We start from the raw sequence: 16,831 nt of genomic DNA, 5'->3' as shown, positions 1-16,831 counted from the left end.
ACATGGGATTCTTAAACATTTAAACAAATTAATCACTTAACCATAGTTTGTTATCATCAAAACCTGAGGAGAACCCTTGGTCTAACAATAAATTTTTAGTGTTTTTTTTCTTCTAAATAATAAGATTAAAAAAATATAGTTTTATTATGGGATGAAGAGGTATCAAGGCTTGATTAATGAAATCCAAAGGTAAAATAGTAATTTTAGACTATCTTATATTTTCTTATGTGGTGAATGAATCAACATATCACCTACTTGATGAATTGAAATTCCACTCGTAAGTGAGATTTGATCTCTACCGAAATCATTATTTATCCAAACATGAAAATAAGGAAGGAAAAAAATGAGATGCCTATTCTCACTACTCATTTTCACATTCCAAACACCCCTCAAATATCATAAGGCAATCACGAATGGATTTTTTTCTTTATATTAATGATCTAAAGTTTACATTTTATATTTTATTTTCTATCTTATTGGTTTTCATTTGTTTTTTTTTTAATTTAAAGTTTTTAAAACCCTATGCAAATCATTTTTTTTTTAATGGAGAATGATCTTATTGTTAAGAAATTAAAAAAAGGAAAAAGGAAATAATAATAGTTTGTCCTAAAGTTTTCACTTTTATTGATTCAAAACTTACAATATGTACTTCGATATTAAAATTTTTGGATACTAATTTTTAATTTTTTTAATATTGATGCGAACTAAAAAAATTATTTAATAGTGACTTGGATAATGCATCATATAATAAATATAATATTTTTCATAAAAAATAATCCCTTAATTAAGAAATCAAAGTAATTTATTGGGATGATGATTCTCTTCTAAAATTTCCAAGCAATTGATTTTATATTATATTATATTATTATTTATTAAAAGAAAACCAGTCTTTAAAGATGACCTTGAGCTCTTAAACAAAAAAAAAATGTGATCATAAGGGTGGGAACATGTGGGAAACATTATTTTTTATTGACTCCCCTAAAATTAGAGGGTGTTGGTGAATGAATTTAATAATTTAAAGTAACTTCATTACTTAATTTATACCAATTTCAAATATTTTTTAACCATTTTGATTTTAAGTTGTGATATTAAATTATTTTAACAAATATGTTTCATTTATTTAATGAGTTAAATCATTTATTTAATAAGTTAAATTAAATTATTAAATTACTTTAAGTCATTAAGTTAGATGTTTTTTTTTTTTTTAATTTTTTTATCAAAAGCAATTTGCTTTTAAATTTCAAATTATTTATTTTTTTACTTTTTGTTGACTTATTACTTATTTCTTAAATTTTTTAACTGAATAGAAAAAGTTGAATTATTTGTATTTCTCTTAATGCTAAAAGTAATAGATGATTTTTCTTTATTTTTAACGCTTAATAAAAATAAAATATTAAAAAGCAAATAACTTAATACTTAATATTATTAATCCTTTTTTAAAAAAACCAACAACACAACAACCACCTGGGTGGAATATGAAAATTCAAACTTAGGATAAGATTCATTAAACAACAAACCTCCAAAATCAAAGTACAATCATGAAACTTGATGAAACACTCATCAAACAAAACAAAGGAAACACACAGAAGTAACAGGATACATATTGCACCACAAATTAAAACCGGTAATCGAACAAGAGATGGAAGGAGAGTGAAGCCATCAATGAGGGATCTTGATCTCTCCTTTCCAGTCAAGAGGAATCCTGTGGCCTTTATAGAGAGGAAGATCCACGGTAACAGCCAAATCCAACTGGTAAATTTTGTCCTGAGCTCCACCATTGTCCTCCAACAAGGTCATCAGCTGGTTGTGAGCCACCCTGATTGGCACCTCCAGCACTGTGTCCTCACTCCCCGGCAGTGGCTCTGGGCGCTTCTCCATACTCCCTGATACTATCACCCTACATTCCCCACACCAGACGGCGACGTCGTTTCCCAAACAAAAGAAACAAAACCAAAACAAAAATCTTAGATTAAAGCATGCAATAACGAAGAAAAAAGAAAGAGAGAAAACATCAAACCTGTTGCTGTTGGCAGTCTTGAGGGTGTAGGAGACATCGGAAATGAAAATGGGAGTGAAATAGGGGTTGGTCAGAGAGACCTTGGCGTTGTACGTCATCCACTCCTCGCTCCTACTGATAACGACGTCGATGACCTCGGCCTCCTGCAGGCCACTTAATAAATTCACCACCTCCAAAAGCTGCATCCTCACTTTCTCCATCTGCTCCGCCATGGCTGCACAACCTTCAACCACGAGAAAATTTCCACAGTCGATTAAGAGATGGGTCTGCGGTGAAGACACCCAACAGAGAGACTGGTATATATACATAAACACAAATGGTAGATGATATAATATAAATCTGTGGTGGCATGTGGCACATGGCATCCTTCCATATGCTAGAAAAGATAATTAAAAAAAAATATATGAATCACAGGTTTATTGGTTTTGGTTTTGTTTTACGGCTTTACGTTGGAGAGTTTCTCAGTTTCTTAATTAGTATAGATTCTCGGTAGAGTGAAGGTGCTTGTGGTTTTGGGTACGTGGATACAAAGAATAGCACAATATGAGTTGTTCGTAGAATTCAATAATTATATTTGATTCTATTATTAATAATATTTTTTATGATATAATAAAATGATTTTCTCTTATTTATGAATGTAGGTATGGTTAATCGAATCACATTAAAACTCTATGTACCTTTAATTATTTTATCTTTATGTTTTTCAATTAATATTATTTGTATTAATGTTTTTCTGACAAAACACTTTATATGATTTTTATTTTTGTTTTTTGTTTTTTAGTTTTAGCTTCAAGTTGAATTTGAATTGGGAATATCAAGATTATAAAAATATGATTAGATATAAAGTAATTTATAAATAATATCAAGCTTCTAACAAAAATAGTATTTTGTATTTCATTAAATATAATTTTTTTTTCATAAATTTAATTGTATAGATAAAAATGAAATTTAATGCCAAGATAATAATTTTTAAAGGTATTGTTCGTATTATATACTTTTCATTAAACATAATTTGAAATTGTTTTTTGTTTTTTTCTTTAACTGTAACTAAGGTTGAACTAAAAATAATTTCATGCATGTGCGAAAATAAAACTTACATGAGAAGTAACATTTTTGTGACCCTCATATTAAATTATTTTCTCACATCTAAGACCTTGTTTGGTTCATGAAATAGAAATAATAAGAATAATGCTTTTTTTGAAAATTCATGTTAGGAACATATATTGTCCATGTCTATAATGGGATATATCATGTTGCCAAGTTGGAAAAATATATCCATTCTTATTAGCTCCTTAACTTGAAGTTGAAGTTAAATGTAAGCTTCGGAAGATTAATATTATAAAAGTTTAATTAAATATAAAGTAATTCATAAATCAAAATGATACTGGAATAAAAGTAATATTTTGTATTTTATTAATTATAATTTTTTTTAATAAAATCAATTGCATAAATACCAATTAAACGTCAGTGTCAAAGTAATAATTTTTAAAAGGTATTGTTTATATTATACATGTTTCATTAAACATGGAATCATGGTTTGAAATAAGTTTTTGTTTTTTTAACTTTAATTAAAGTTGAACATAAAATAATTTCATGTATACGCCAAAATAAGAAGTATCATTTTTGTCATTCTCATATTAAACTTTTTCCTAAACTCTAAGACCTTGTTTGGTTCATGAAATACTAGCAATAGGAATAATGTATTTCTTGAAAACTTCATGTGAGGAACAAGTATTGTCCATAAATCATGTGCCAAGTTGGAACAAGATAAATCCATTTTTATTAAATATTTGGATAATTCATGTGTCAAGTTGCAACAAGTTAATCACCTAAGAAAGAAGGATGAATTAGGTTGATGTTTAATCAACTTAGATGGATGCAAGTGACAATTCAAATGGAATAATAATTTAGATTTTTTTTCTCACAAGGATATAATAAATTAATTTATTAAAACAAATTCCTAATTTTCAATTTTAACTCAAATAATACAAATTAGACAAAGATTGAAACACCAAATGGATATGCAAGTTTATATGAATCATGAACCAAGGTGGTCTAAAAAACATTGTTACAATGAATTATATATAATAAATGTTAGGTTGCGGTAGTTAATAAATGAAATTTGAGAGGCATTTATGTAAAATTTGAAAACTAACTAGTTTTTTGAAACATTTTCTAAAAGGTTTGATTAACTATCTGAGAGTAGGAATGACAACGGGGCGGGTTTGGGACGGGTCATTCCCATCCCATTCCCGCACCCGATTATACAGTTATTTCCCATCCTCGGCTCAAACTTGTTTCGGGGCAGGTTGATTGGTTCCCATCCCCGTTAACAAAAAAATTAATAATCCCATCCCCGCCCCGTCCCGAATGCCATTGAGCCCTAACCCTAACTGGTGATGAACAAACCTCATACCCAAATGCACTTTCTTTCACTGATTATGATAATATACCAAAAAATGAAAAAATAATATCAAAGTTGAAATTAACACCATAACAATCATTAATTTTAAGCCCATAGTTAGCTTAAATGATTCAAAATTAGTGCAAAACACCAAAAATAAAATAAAATCTGAACCATTTATGAAAACTGAACCAAACGAGAACAGCCGTGGATGTGAATCCCTCTTCAAGTCAATCTTTGAACCAAGACTTCATCAAATCCACTACGGTTTTCGCGTTCCTTTTGTGTCGTGCTCTCGAACAAAGATTTCAAGGTGATCCTCAATCATCTATGACTAGTTTGATGTTGCGAAAGAGGAGTTTTGGGCTCTTAGGCTAAACCAAGAACAAGATGGAATTGATTTTAGAGTATTTTAGTTGGTGTGAGGGAGGAAGAAAAAGTCGTATTGATCCTGGAGATAGGGATTCAAGTGAGGAAGAAGAAGAAGAAGTGGCTGTCGGAATTAGGGCAAATGGAAAGAATGAAGGACCATTGTATCAGAGGAAAAAGAAGAAGAAGGAGGAGCAGCCGTCAGAATTAGGGGAAATGGGAAATAATGAAGTATATATATAGAGAGTTTTTTGACATTTTAGTGGTAGTTGAAGGGTAATTCTGTAAATGTATATTCAGGGCGGGGCGGGGCGGGTTGGAACAAAATCCATACCCGTCCCAAACCCGATTCGGGTTTTAAAAATATTCTCATACCCGCCCTATACCCGTTTATTATATTTTAAACCCGTCCCAATAGGGGCGGGTTATCCGATTAGCCCAGAAAATTGTCATCCCTATCTGAGAGCAAGTATAAAAATATCGATTTTAATGAAAATATCGCTAACTCAATTTTACGGATATATTGGGACATATCGAAAAATATCAATGGATATTTTGACACAAAATATGGGTAGAGCGAGAATTAATCAAAACTCATAAAAATATTGGAAAAAACTTTTAAAATGATATAATAAGTAATGGTAGACATTTTAAAGTTATTTTATTAAAAAAAAATGATATATATATATATATATTAATTTTATATGTATGTTATTATTAAGTTACATCTAATATTATTCGATAATAATATTGTGACATTTAATTATAATGTCTAATTTTATTTAATATTAAAATTATGATCTATTTAATAATATAAAATAAATGATGATATATTTATATTTTTAAAAATATTTAATTAATATATTAATGATATAAAAAAGACCTATGAAAAAATTATTATAATAATTTTTATATTTTTGGTAATCAATTAAATGAATTTTTTTTCATTTAATATAAAATAATTATAATTATTATAATTAATTAGTTCATTATATATATATATGCATGGTGCAGAATGGTTATTAAGTAGCAAACCTAAGGTTCATTCAGTCCGAGAAAGCAACAAGACATTTTTGGGCGTTGACCATGTTTGACCGTACCAAAATAGCATAAAAAATCGACAAAATGTTTGATGATATGATCTTTTTGCTTCTCCAAAGTCAAATACGAAAATTCATTAACCAACACAAAAACACAGAAAGTAACAGACCATTTCAACATCAAAAAAAGAAAAAGAGAGTGAAGTAGATTAGAAGATGGAAGAGAGAGAAGGAAGCTTGATCTCTCCCTCCCAGGAAAGCGGAATGGTGATGTCACCAAAGAGAGGAAGATCAACGGTCAGACCCAAATCCAACTGGTAGTCGATGTCTCAATCAGCACCAATGTCTTTCACCAAGCTCACCAGTATGCTGTGCGCCACCTTCACCGGCACCTCCAGCACCGTCTTCTCATTCCCCGGCAGTGACCCTGGGTCCTCCATCTTCCCAGACGCTACCGCCCTGCATTCCCCCGCCCCCAACGACGTCGTTTCCCAGACAAAATCACCCAGACCAAAACGAAGATTGTAGATCAACAAAGGAAAAACAAAAAAATAAATAAAGAAAGAAAGAAAGAAAAGGGATGAAGATGAAACCTGTCGGCACTCTTGAGGGTGTAAGAGATCTCGCCAATGGGTATGGGAGTGATACAGGGGTTGCTTACAGAGACCTTGGCGATGTACGTCGCCCCGTCGCGGCTCAAATCTTTGATATCGACGTCGACGACCTTGGCCTCCGGCTTCTTTATTATATTCCCCATCTTCTCCAACAAAAACCTCCTCGCTCTATCCAACAGCTGGAACATGGCTCCACAGTTGAGTACTGAGAGATGGGTATGGGGAGAAAGAAGGACACTGAGAGGGTGGTATACAGAAGATGATATATATAAATCTGTGGTGGCATATGGGAAAATGAATCACTCTGCTGATCCTTACGTTTTGATTTCGAACTCCGTCCAGGTTTTTATTCTCTTATTTTTCATGTGCTAGAAAAGAAAATAAAAAAATGAAATTCTGATTTGTTGATTTTGGCTTTTTCTTCCTTTTTTGTTTTGTTTTGTTTTGCTTTCTTTTTTTTCCATTTTTTTAATACATATTTGCTTTTGTTTTCATGGCGTCATTGATGGGTTTTTGTTTTTTTTTTTGTTTTTTTTGGCTTTAACTTAAAGTAGAAGTTCAACCGTAGTCTGAAGTACATATTAAAATTATAGAAATTTAATTAATTTTAAAATAATTTATAAATTAAAATAAATATTTTGGTGAAATTAACTCACAAATTCAAATAAATCTTCTATAAAAAAAATATTTTTTTATATTTTATTTTGTTAATTATAAGCTCTTTTAATAAAATTAATTGTATAAATACAAATTAAAATTAATACCAAAATATTAATTTCCATTAAAAGTCAAAGCATAGTTTGATATTATTTTCTAAAATCAATTCTTTGTTTCTTTTTTCTAAAAAAAGTTAATTAAATTCACATTAATATGTTTATAGAATAGTTTTTATGATTTATAGTATCAAACATAAATTCCAATGACTTTTATTAATCATTTAAGAAGTTAATATATGCATAAAATTGATATGCGATGACTTAAAAGATATCAACATGGGGGATCATATTTATAAAAGGATGCTAGTGTACTACATTTTTTTCCCCTTGTTCGATGTTTTATTACAAGGTTTTTAACGAGTTAGTCCTAATAAAACCAAGAGTAGTAGCTAATAATTGTAAAAATATTATACTCATTTTCCTTTATAGAATAGTTTTTATGATTTATAGTATCAAACATAAATTCCAATGACTTTTATTAATCATTTAAGAAGTTAATATATGCATAAAATTGATATGCGATGACTTAAAAGATATCAACATGGGGGATCATATTTATAAAAGGATGCTAGTGTACTACATTTTTTTCCCCTTGTTCGATGTTTTATTACAAGGTTTTTAACGAGTTAATCCTAATAAAACCAAGAGTAGTAGCTAATAATTGTAAAAATATTATACTCATTTTCCTTTGTTAGGTTTTTCTTATGGATTTTTTTATTAGCAAGATTTTAAATAAAACATATTCTTTTGATACAATGGTCATCCAAGCCTAAATGAGGTGGTGAATGACCACCATTGAAGTTCGTAAATAAACTTTTATTTACTCATCCTAAAAATGATTAAGTGTAAGTGCTTACACTTATAAGTTATTTGATTCCACATCTTTTTAGAATATTTTGTAAGTGTAAGTACTAAATAAGTGTACTTTTACTACTTTTTTAAAGTTCATGTGTATAAAAGAATTTTGGTAATATGTATTTAGTTTTACCTCCTTTAATATAATTCATTTTAGTCGTGCAATACATACAAAATTATCTTCATATGATATTATTGGTTACCTTTGATTGAGGATAATCCACGTGATTTTTGAATATGCATACAACTCACATGCTTTACCAATGATTGCTCGGTTAAACTAGAAATGTCACAACTCATTGTCGATTGAAGTACTCCATGAGGCCACTTCTGATCCATGCTTGATCACTTGGTTCTTGTGCTTTTAGTTGAACTTATTTTGCAAAATTTAGTACTTACACTTATAAGTTCTTTGATTCCACATCTTTTTAGAATATTTTGTAAGTATGCAGAAATAAATGGTGCATGGTTTTTATATAGAACATATTTCATCCAACTTTTAGAAACATTTAAAACAATTTAATTTCAATTTGATAAGATTTGGAGCATTAGGAGTTTTAACAAAGATATGGATGAAATTCTAACTTAATTAGTGCACTCACAATCTTACATTAGAATATTCTAAAGATAAACTTGATGAATCGTCTTAAGCATACTTTAATATTTTCTTATTATGAATCATCTTCTTCATCAATTGGACTTTCTCTTACTTTTTAAAGACATGCGATATTTGAGTTTTAGCATACAGGGTGATATGATCCATTTGAACCTATGCACTTAAATAATAAAATCATTAGTATCTTTTGTTAAAATATGGACTCACATTTGTAACATAATTCTTGATTAAGCTATCCGTATCTATTTCAATTTGTGTTTATTGAGTATAGGTCACCTTATGTGTAGAGCCCAATGTCATAATGGGTCTTAGATGATGGGCCTAAGATACCCGAGGCTCAATAGTTCAAAGGGTATGGTCCTTAAGACATAGAAGGTATATAACGCTAAGTGTATGTTCCTTTTTTAACATATCCTTTGAACATAATAGAATGTGCTCTCCCGCTCCCATCATCAGAGAGATTACAAAAACGGTGGATACCCCTTTACAACCTTAAAAGATCCATACCTTGTTCAAAACCTAAAAAAAAAAATGGACTCAAGTATGTTCTAAATCCGTGGACAGAATGGCATAGTTTCTAAATCCTGTATGATATTATTGGATTTGAAATGGTTTCTGGATCATCTTTAATATTTGGGTTATTAAAATTGAAATTAATGAAACCTTGGCCTTACAAATAATATTCTTAATTTAATTAATTATTTACAATTTATGTTTATATGGTATTTTATTTTTATAAAATTAAAATTTTTGCTTCTATGGTTTAATTTCTTAAAATAGCTTTTTATTATTTAATAAAAGATCATAAATATAATTTTCATCAATGAGTAATAAAATAATTTTAATCATTTATATTCAAAAATTAAAAAGTTACCCATTTTCAAAAAACAACCCTAGCTAAAATATGGGTTAACTTTAAACTATATTTTAAAATGAAATTATTAGGCCTTTGCTTCTCTTAAGTGAAAAGTACTAACATAAAAATTCAAACTTCCACAAGATTCATTAAACAACACAAAAAATATAGAAAGTAACAAGATATTGGATGTCAAACCAAGTTATAAAACAAGAAATAAAAAATCAATTGTTTGTTATGGGTGTTTTTGTTTTCGTTCTCTTATTCTTCCATAACATATATGATAATGTGATTAAGGTGTAAGGTGTAAATAAATGGAATCAACTATAAATAAATAACATCAATTGTTAGTAATTTTGACTCTAATATTTGTTTTTTGTTTTTTTAGAAAAATCAAATTTTAGATAGTTATATTATTATTATTATTATTACTATTAGAACGGAGATCGACTTTGCCAAACATGGTCTTATTTGCTTCAACAAAGTCAAAAGTAAAAACATGAAAAGTCAAATTTGCATGAGATTCATTAAACAACACGAAAACACAGAAAGTGACAGAATATTTCACCATCAAAACTAGAAAAGAGAGTGGAGTGGATCAGAGGATGGAAGAGAGAGTAGGGAGCTTGATCTCCCCTTTCCAGGAAACAGGAATAGTGAGGTCACCAACGAGAGGAAGATGAATAGTCAGACCCAAATCCAACTGGTAGTCGATGTCCCAATCAGCACCAATGTCCTCCATCAAGCTCAGGAGTACGGTGTGTGCCACCCTCACTGGCACCTCCAACACTATCTCCTCATACCCCGGCAGCGACCCTGGCCTCCCAATCTTCCCTGATACTATCATCCTACATTCCCCAAACAAAATAACCAACACGAAAATGAATATTGTAAATAAAAAAACCGGAAAAAAAAAGAAAAAAAAAAGAAAAGAAAAGGGGTGAAGATGAAACCTGTCGGCGCTCTTGAGGGTGTAAGAGATCTCGCCAATGGGTATGGGAACGATATAGGGGTTGCTCACAGAGACCCTGGCGTTGTACGTCACCCCGTCGCGGCTCAAATCTTTGATATCGACGCCGACGATCTTGGCCTCCGGCTTCTTTATTATATTCCCCATCTTCTCCAATAAAAACCTCCCCGCTCCACCAAACATCTGTAACATGGCTCCACAACCTTCACCCACACGAAAAAGAATTCCACAGTCGACCGAGAGGGTGGTATACAGAAAGGCAAATGGCAGATTACATATGTATATATAAGTCTGTGGCGGCATGTCGCACGAGGAACCACTCCGCTGATGCTTACGTCTTGATTTGGAACCAGGCCCATTTTTTCAATCTCTTATTTTTCATGTGTTACGGAAAAAAAAATATATGAAACACCGATTTGTTAGTTTTGATTTTTTTTCTCCTCTTTTGTTTTATTTCAGTTTCTTTCTATCTTTTCCTGCATTCCTAGTATATATTTGCCTTTGTCTTTTGAGATATTTGGTTGAAAGAGACTAAATAATTCTTAAATTATTTTTAAAAAATAATTTTTTTTATATAAATGTCTTTTGTTATTTCACGAGGGTTATTTAAAAAGAAAATAAGGACATTTTTATTCAAATAACACAAAAAAAAAAATTATATGAGGTTAATTTTTAAAACTCTTTTAATCAAATAATCTTTGTTTTTAAGGTGTGTGGAATAATTTTTTATTTTTATTTTTTTAGCTTTAACATTAAGTGGAAGTTCAACTTATATTCTCAAATTTTAATATTATAAAATTTTAATTAAATATAAAAAAATTCAATGTTTTGAAAACGAGATTAATCATGTTAGTTTCATTAATATGTGTTATAGTATATGACTTATATTGAGTGAAAGATATATGAAAAAAAAATTGACAAATATAGGAGCAGAGCAAAGTGATGATATTTGACATTCAAGTTTGTATTTTTAATATTGAAGACGAATAATAGGTTGAGGGTGATACAATTTAGAATTATTTCTGAAATTCCATTATCTAATGATTAATATAAATACCTTTTATATAATACTAATTTGAGATATAATGAAAGTCTTTTTCTTATTCCCATGAACATAAACAATTTATCGTTAAACCTATGTTTTCTTTTATTTTTCACCAAAAATGATTACCCGAAAACCAATAGTACAATTACTGATCGATTATCTTTTTTATTTGGTCCAATCTTTTGAATCTTTCATCCTTTGAAGTCACCTCAAACCATGAAATGATGATTGGATCGATGGATCAAACGAATCTTCAAAAATCAAATGGTTCATTCCTTCCTTCCACCCTTTTTTTTCATTCAAAACAATGGTGTTTTGATACATTTTACAATAAAACGACATCGTTTCATATCCAAATTCCAAGCCCTGGCCCCCCGTATCATTGCTCCACCTTTGACCGACAACCTCGATGTCCTCCAACAGTTGTGCAGTGGCTCCAGGCCCTTCCACACCACGCCGATACGAACACCACCCCGTAAGTCTTTTCCCCCCTTCATTTAAATCATTTTAAATTTCTTATATTTTTAAATTATGATTTTAAATTTCTGATTTGATTCAGTTATAAACAAACTTCTAATTTATTACTTTAAAATAAATTTAATTTCATTATAAGTTAAAATAAGGCTTATATAAAAAAGTGTTGTAAAATTTAAAAATAATAATGTAATTATTAAGTAAATTAATTATTGAATTATTATCAACTTATATAATGATCCAAATAAGGGTATTAAAAATTTAAATAACTTTTTTTTTGACATAAAATCGTTGGATCATTTAAAAAATAAATTCTTAGTATTTTTTTTTAATATTTTTTTTATTTTAACTAAATCCACATAAATGTTTTTATTTTGTATTTTATATTTTATGATTTATAGTATCAAATATAAATTCAAACCCATAAACTTCCATGGTATAGAAGAGGATAAAATAGGAAAATATTGAGTAGAAGAGAACAAGAGAGGAAAAATTTTATAAAGGCGTGATAAAAAGAAAATATGTATTTTAAAAAATAGACAAAATAGTTGTAATTCTCAAAAATGAATATTTTTATAAAACAAACAATACTAGTGCAAGAGAAATTACTATTTAATATTAAAATTTGATTAATTAATGATTAAATACAATAAACAATCTATTAATTTTGAAAAGTTTTAAGGAATTGATTCAATGTGATTTTTGTCATTAAAAGTGTATGATAAAATTTAAGTCATTTGATAAAATTATAAATATACCGTACAACATACAAATAGATGAAAATCAAGTATAAAATAACGGGATTAAGGTATAAAGTCATAAGATGCAAGTTGAATACAAAAACAGTGAGATCAAATTATATATGACACATTATGATCGGTTCAGTTTTTCAATAGGTATTGATTTGATATTGTAATGGTATGATATCACAAGTTAAGAAAAAATTTATAACATTATATATGTAGTTAAGTTTTTTTTTATTGTTTAGACACATTTTAAAATGGATGTTGACTATTAATTTTTAATAGATAAATACTAAAATAAAAGTTAAAATTAAATATAATTGTCATTTTATTTTCTTAAGGGTTTAGATAAAGGGTAAAATAGTGATTATGATTTACTATAAAAGGAAAGCATGGGAAACGATATAGAATTATGAAGAGCATTGTTAAATGCATCCATCACCTCTTTCTCAACATCCCACCATTTTTCTTTTTTTTACAACAAATTTTATTTATAAAAGGACCAAATTGCCCTCTTTCTCAAGGTTCAAACATCTACCAATTCTAAACTCTAATCCCATTCGTTTCTTGTCCCCCTTGATTGGTTTTTTGTTTTTTTGTTTTTTTAAATTAAAAAAATATTAAGGAAGAAGGTGAAGGGAAAAAAAATTAATGAAATTAGCCTAACAAATGCATGTTGTCAATAATCAATTCAAATTAAGATTGAAAATATTTTTCTTATTTTAATCTTACTGGAGGTGGGTAGTTTCCATCACTATTTTAATAATTATTGTGATTTGTGAAAAAAAAATATAAAATAAAATTAATTGAATATTTTAATGTTTTAAAAACTAAAATAAATCCCAAAATACTTTAATAAAATTCCAAGAAAAGGATTTTGATAGTATTTTTTATAATATACTATATAATGAAAAAAAAAATCATTTACTCAATGGTTAAACATCTTTTTAGAGTCCGTTTGGTGAATCGCCAATCGCTTTCTAAAAAGATTGTTGATTTTCAAAATCACTGCCAAACATGTTCTTTAATCAACTTAAAAAAAAGGTTAAGTTTTAAACCAAATTAAAATGTAATCACCGGATCGGAGAGTGAGCCAAAGACGATCTTTATTTGCTTATCCAAAGTCAAAGTACAGACGCAAGAAAAGTCAAACATGCATGAGGTCCATTGGAACACTCCAAAACAAGCGATAAACAAGAGAAAGTGATGAATCAAGAGAGGGGTAGATCAGAAGACATCAGAGAGAGTAGGGAGCTTGATCTCTCCTTTCCTGGAAAGAGGAATAGTGAAGTCACCAAAGAGAGGAAGATCAATGGTCAGACCCAAGTCCAGCTGGTAGTCGATGTCCCAATCGGCGCCGATGTCCCTCACCAGGCTCACCAGTATGTTGTGCGGCACCTTCACCGGCACCTCCAGCACTGTCTTCTCGTTCCCCGGCAGTGACCCTGGGTCCGCCATCTTCCCCGACGCTATCACCCTGCAAGTTTTTTTAATTTCTTCCCAACATTAATTTCAACCACAGAATTTTTATTTTTTTTTAATTTGTAAATTGGGCTTTTACATAAAGATATATGTAAAAGAGAGCAGAATCCAAATGGGTATTTAGTCCAACAATCGACAGAAGAAGGCAACTGATCCAAACATCGCCTTGTTCTTGTTCCTTGACGGATCAAGATCAGAACGACGTCGTTTTATCACCCTCATATGAATGGAAAGGACTTCAGCACAAACGACGTCGTTTTATAGCCCTTGTATGTAATGGAACAAACCGGAGCGCCAGTGACGTCGCTTCGTCCGGCATGACAGGTTTTCCATAAAAGGAAACCTTCTATCCTTTTCCATAATCCGACAGATATCAAACGACGCCGTTTTGAAAAACATTACAAGTCAAACCTCTACCCAGGAAACAAGGAGCAAAACAACATAGAGAGGATACCACACGACGTCGTTGAGCAGATCGGAGAAAAAAAGAGAGGAAGGAAAAGGGAATCGAGATCAAACCTGTCGGCACTTTTGAAGGTGTAAGAGATCTCGCAAATGGGAATAGCAGTCCCATAGGGGTTGCTCACTGAGACCTTGGCGTTGTACGTCACCCCCTCCCGGCTCACGTCTTTGAAATCCACGTCGTCGAGGCTGGCCTCCGGCTTCTTTATATTCGCCACCTTCTCCGCCACAAAGTTCTTCGCCTTATCGAGCAGCTGCGACATGGCTACCTCCACAATCTTCACGGACAAAAGAAGAAAAAAAAACAAATTCACAGTTGGAGAGACGGGTATGGCGCAGAACACCAGATAGAGGCCAGTTTATAAGGAAGATGAAGTGGGTTCCTGACACGTGTACTATGGGATTATCCGTGGGCGATGCGTGTATGTTTACCTTTTCCGCGTTCAGAGATCTGTGATGTTGATTTTTGTGGTATTGATTGAGATTTGATTTGCCGGCATGCTATTATTTTCAAATGGTAAATGCAGCCTTGCCATATCTGCGCCACCATATTGGGAATAAATGTGCATATTTCTTAATTTAGAATCAAGTTTATTTATTTAATTTTTAAAACTAAGCAGAATTTTAGGAATTAATACACTTTACTCCTTCCAACCCGTTTAAAATAAAACACATTACATTTCAAACTTCACACTTTATCTTTTCGTTGAATGTTATTAGTTTCAATTAATGAAAATATCACATATATTTAAATTTTTTTGGTTTAAAAATTTATAAATTTATCCTTAATCGATCGGTCACTTGTACAATATGTGACATTTTCATTCATTAAAACCAACATGGTCTAAAAAATTTTGGAGTGTAATGTGTTCGATTTTAAACCTGAAGAACAATATACAAATTATGGGATAGATTATGAGGGTAAAATGGATTAAATCATAATTTTTTTTTCTAACTTTCCATTTAATGATTCCATGAATTCCAACTACTTTATGCTTCTTTAATGCAAGGTCTTTTGACTTGGACGTTGCTTTCAACTCAACCATTGTGGCATCCAACTTGGATCCAACAATACTTTCTACATCCTAGAACATCTTAGATGATGTTTGGTTCGAAAAATAAAAAAAATATAAATAAAATTATTTTCTCATGTTTAGTTATTCTATAAAATATTCATAAGTAAATAAATAAATATAATTAAAATTAATTAGAAACTTATACATTTTAAAATTATTTAATCTTTATATTAATGAGTTAAAATAAATAAATAAGTTTGAAGTAGCAAATAAAAATAATTTATCATCTTTAATTTTTTTTTTTTACTTTTCGCCATTTTTTCTTTCCTTTTACTTTTCCTCTTTATTTTTTTTTCTTTACATTTTCCCTTAAAATTTCCGAGAACCAAACATAGTTCTAATCTCATGCTTTGAGTTATTTTCGACCAAACCTTCCCCAACAAAAGTTTCTCAATACAACAATGTGGTTTTTAAGGTATCAAAGGTTGTAATCTCGACATTTACTATATTTATTGCTCACTTTGTTTTTATTGTTCAATGTTGTAATTGTTTTGATGAAAAAGTTACATCTTTAGAAAAATATCTTTATAGTAATATGGAAAGTTTTTTCAAGCAATCATGATCTTCAACATTTATATGTTTGATTATCGGAAAATTTGAGGGAAAATGCAAAGGAAATAAAATACAGAGGAAAAGTAAAAAGAAAGAAAAAATGAAGGAAAATAAAAAATAGAGTTAAATATGATAAATTATTTTTATTTGTTACATCAAACTCATTTTATTTATTTTAATTCATCAGTAAAAAAGATTAAATAATTTTAAAATGTATAAGTTTCTAACTAATTTTAATTATATTTAATTTTCTTTGAAATATTTCATAAGACAACCAAACATGAGAATTATTTTCTTAATATTTTTTTTATTTTCTTTGTACTTTCCGGGAACCAAACACAACCTTAAGGTTAAGGGGAAGGTGTTCTCTCATGTTTGACAAGGTTTAAAATGGTAGAGAAAATATCCTATGGAATCCATGGAAAGGGGTTTATTAGAACTTGACTCCTCGAGTTGCTAACATAAAGACTTTAGTAGTACTAACGTGAACGAGTCTCAAAACACTCACCCTCCTCCCCTATCTTCTCTTTTCCTTTATCA

The 16,831-nt window shown here is 30.0% G+C and overlaps 4 protein-coding genes across 4 annotated transcripts; all 4 read right to left on the bottom strand.

The window, feature by feature from the left end:
- Window positions 1-1,471: 1,471 nt before the first annotated feature.
- LOC117932560 (desiccation protectant protein Lea14 homolog) lies at window positions 1,472-2,308 on the bottom strand. The gene is made up of 2 exons (XM_034853836.1): window positions 2,018-2,308; window positions 1,472-1,897 (listed from the first exon to the last, which is right to left on the bottom strand). The coding sequence occupies exons 1-2, from the start codon at window positions 2,227-2,229 to the stop codon at window positions 1,660-1,662; spliced, it is 450 nt and encodes a 149-aa protein (XP_034709727.1). The 5' UTR covers window positions 2,230-2,308; the 3' UTR covers window positions 1,472-1,659.
- Window positions 2,309-5,880: 3,572 nt separating this feature from the next.
- Window positions 5,881-6,717, bottom strand: LOC117932728 (desiccation protectant protein Lea14 homolog). Its single transcript, XM_034854020.1, has 2 exons — window positions 6,424-6,717; window positions 5,881-6,289 (listed from the first exon to the last, which is right to left on the bottom strand). Exons 1-2 carry the CDS (start codon window positions 6,630-6,632, stop codon window positions 6,160-6,162), a joined length of 339 nt encoding a protein of 112 aa, XP_034709911.1. The 5' UTR covers window positions 6,633-6,717; the 3' UTR covers window positions 5,881-6,159.
- Window positions 6,718-10,085: 3,368 nt separating this feature from the next.
- Window positions 10,086-10,760, bottom strand: LOC117932585 (desiccation protectant protein Lea14 homolog). Its single transcript, XM_034853861.1, has 2 exons — window positions 10,441-10,760; window positions 10,086-10,335 (listed from the first exon to the last, which is right to left on the bottom strand). Exons 1-2 carry the CDS (start codon window positions 10,758-10,760, stop codon window positions 10,086-10,088), a joined length of 570 nt encoding a protein of 189 aa, XP_034709752.1.
- A 3,048-nt stretch (window positions 10,761-13,808) lies between these two features.
- LOC117931689 (late embryogenesis abundant protein Lea14-A-like) lies at window positions 13,809-15,000 on the bottom strand. Its single transcript, XM_034852698.1, has 2 exons — window positions 14,721-15,000; window positions 13,809-14,196 (listed from the first exon to the last, which is right to left on the bottom strand). Exons 1-2 carry the CDS (start codon window positions 14,924-14,926, stop codon window positions 13,947-13,949), a joined length of 456 nt encoding a protein of 151 aa, XP_034708589.1. The 5' UTR covers window positions 14,927-15,000; the 3' UTR covers window positions 13,809-13,946.
- Between the last annotated feature and the right edge of the window lie 1,831 nt (window positions 15,001-16,831).

Source organism: Vitis riparia, chromosome 15 (assembly GCF_004353265.1).
Source record: "Vitis riparia cultivar Riparia Gloire de Montpellier isolate 1030 chromosome 15, EGFV_Vit.rip_1.0, whole genome shotgun sequence".
Classification (NCBI taxonomy): Eukaryota; Viridiplantae; Streptophyta; class Magnoliopsida; order Vitales; family Vitaceae; genus Vitis; species Vitis riparia.
Note: the sequence above shows the minus strand (reverse complement) of the source record. Positions and strands in the feature narration are given on the sequence as shown.

Coding starts and splice junctions, on each gene's coding strand:
- LOC117932560 (XM_034853836.1), bottom strand. CDS start 2,229: ATGGCGGAGCAGATGGAGAAAGTGAGGATGCAGCTTTTGGAGGTGGTG. Junction 1,898..2,017: donor AAGACTGCCAACAGCAACAG/GTTTGATGTTTT, acceptor TGGGGAATGTAG/GGTGATAGTATCAGGGAGTA.
- LOC117932585 (XM_034853861.1), bottom strand. CDS start 10,760: ATGCCGCCACAGACTTATATATACATATGTAATCTGCCATTTGCCTTT. Junction 10,336..10,440: donor ACCCTCAAGAGCGCCGACAG/GTTTCATCTTCA, acceptor TGGGGAATGTAG/GATGATAGTATCAGGGAAGA.
- LOC117931689 (XM_034852698.1), bottom strand. CDS start 14,926: ATGTCGCAGCTGCTCGATAAGGCGAAGAACTTTGTGGCGGAGAAGGTG. Junction 14,197..14,720: donor ACCTTCAAAAGTGCCGACAG/GTTTGATCTCGA, acceptor AAAAACTTGCAG/GGTGATAGCGTCGGGGAAGA.
- LOC117932728 (XM_034854020.1), bottom strand. CDS start 6,632: ATGTTCCAGCTGTTGGATAGAGCGAGGAGGTTTTTGTTGGAGAAGATG. Junction 6,290..6,423: donor ACCCTCAAGAGTGCCGACAG/GTTTCATCTTCA, acceptor GGGGGAATGCAG/GGCGGTAGCGTCTGGGAAGA.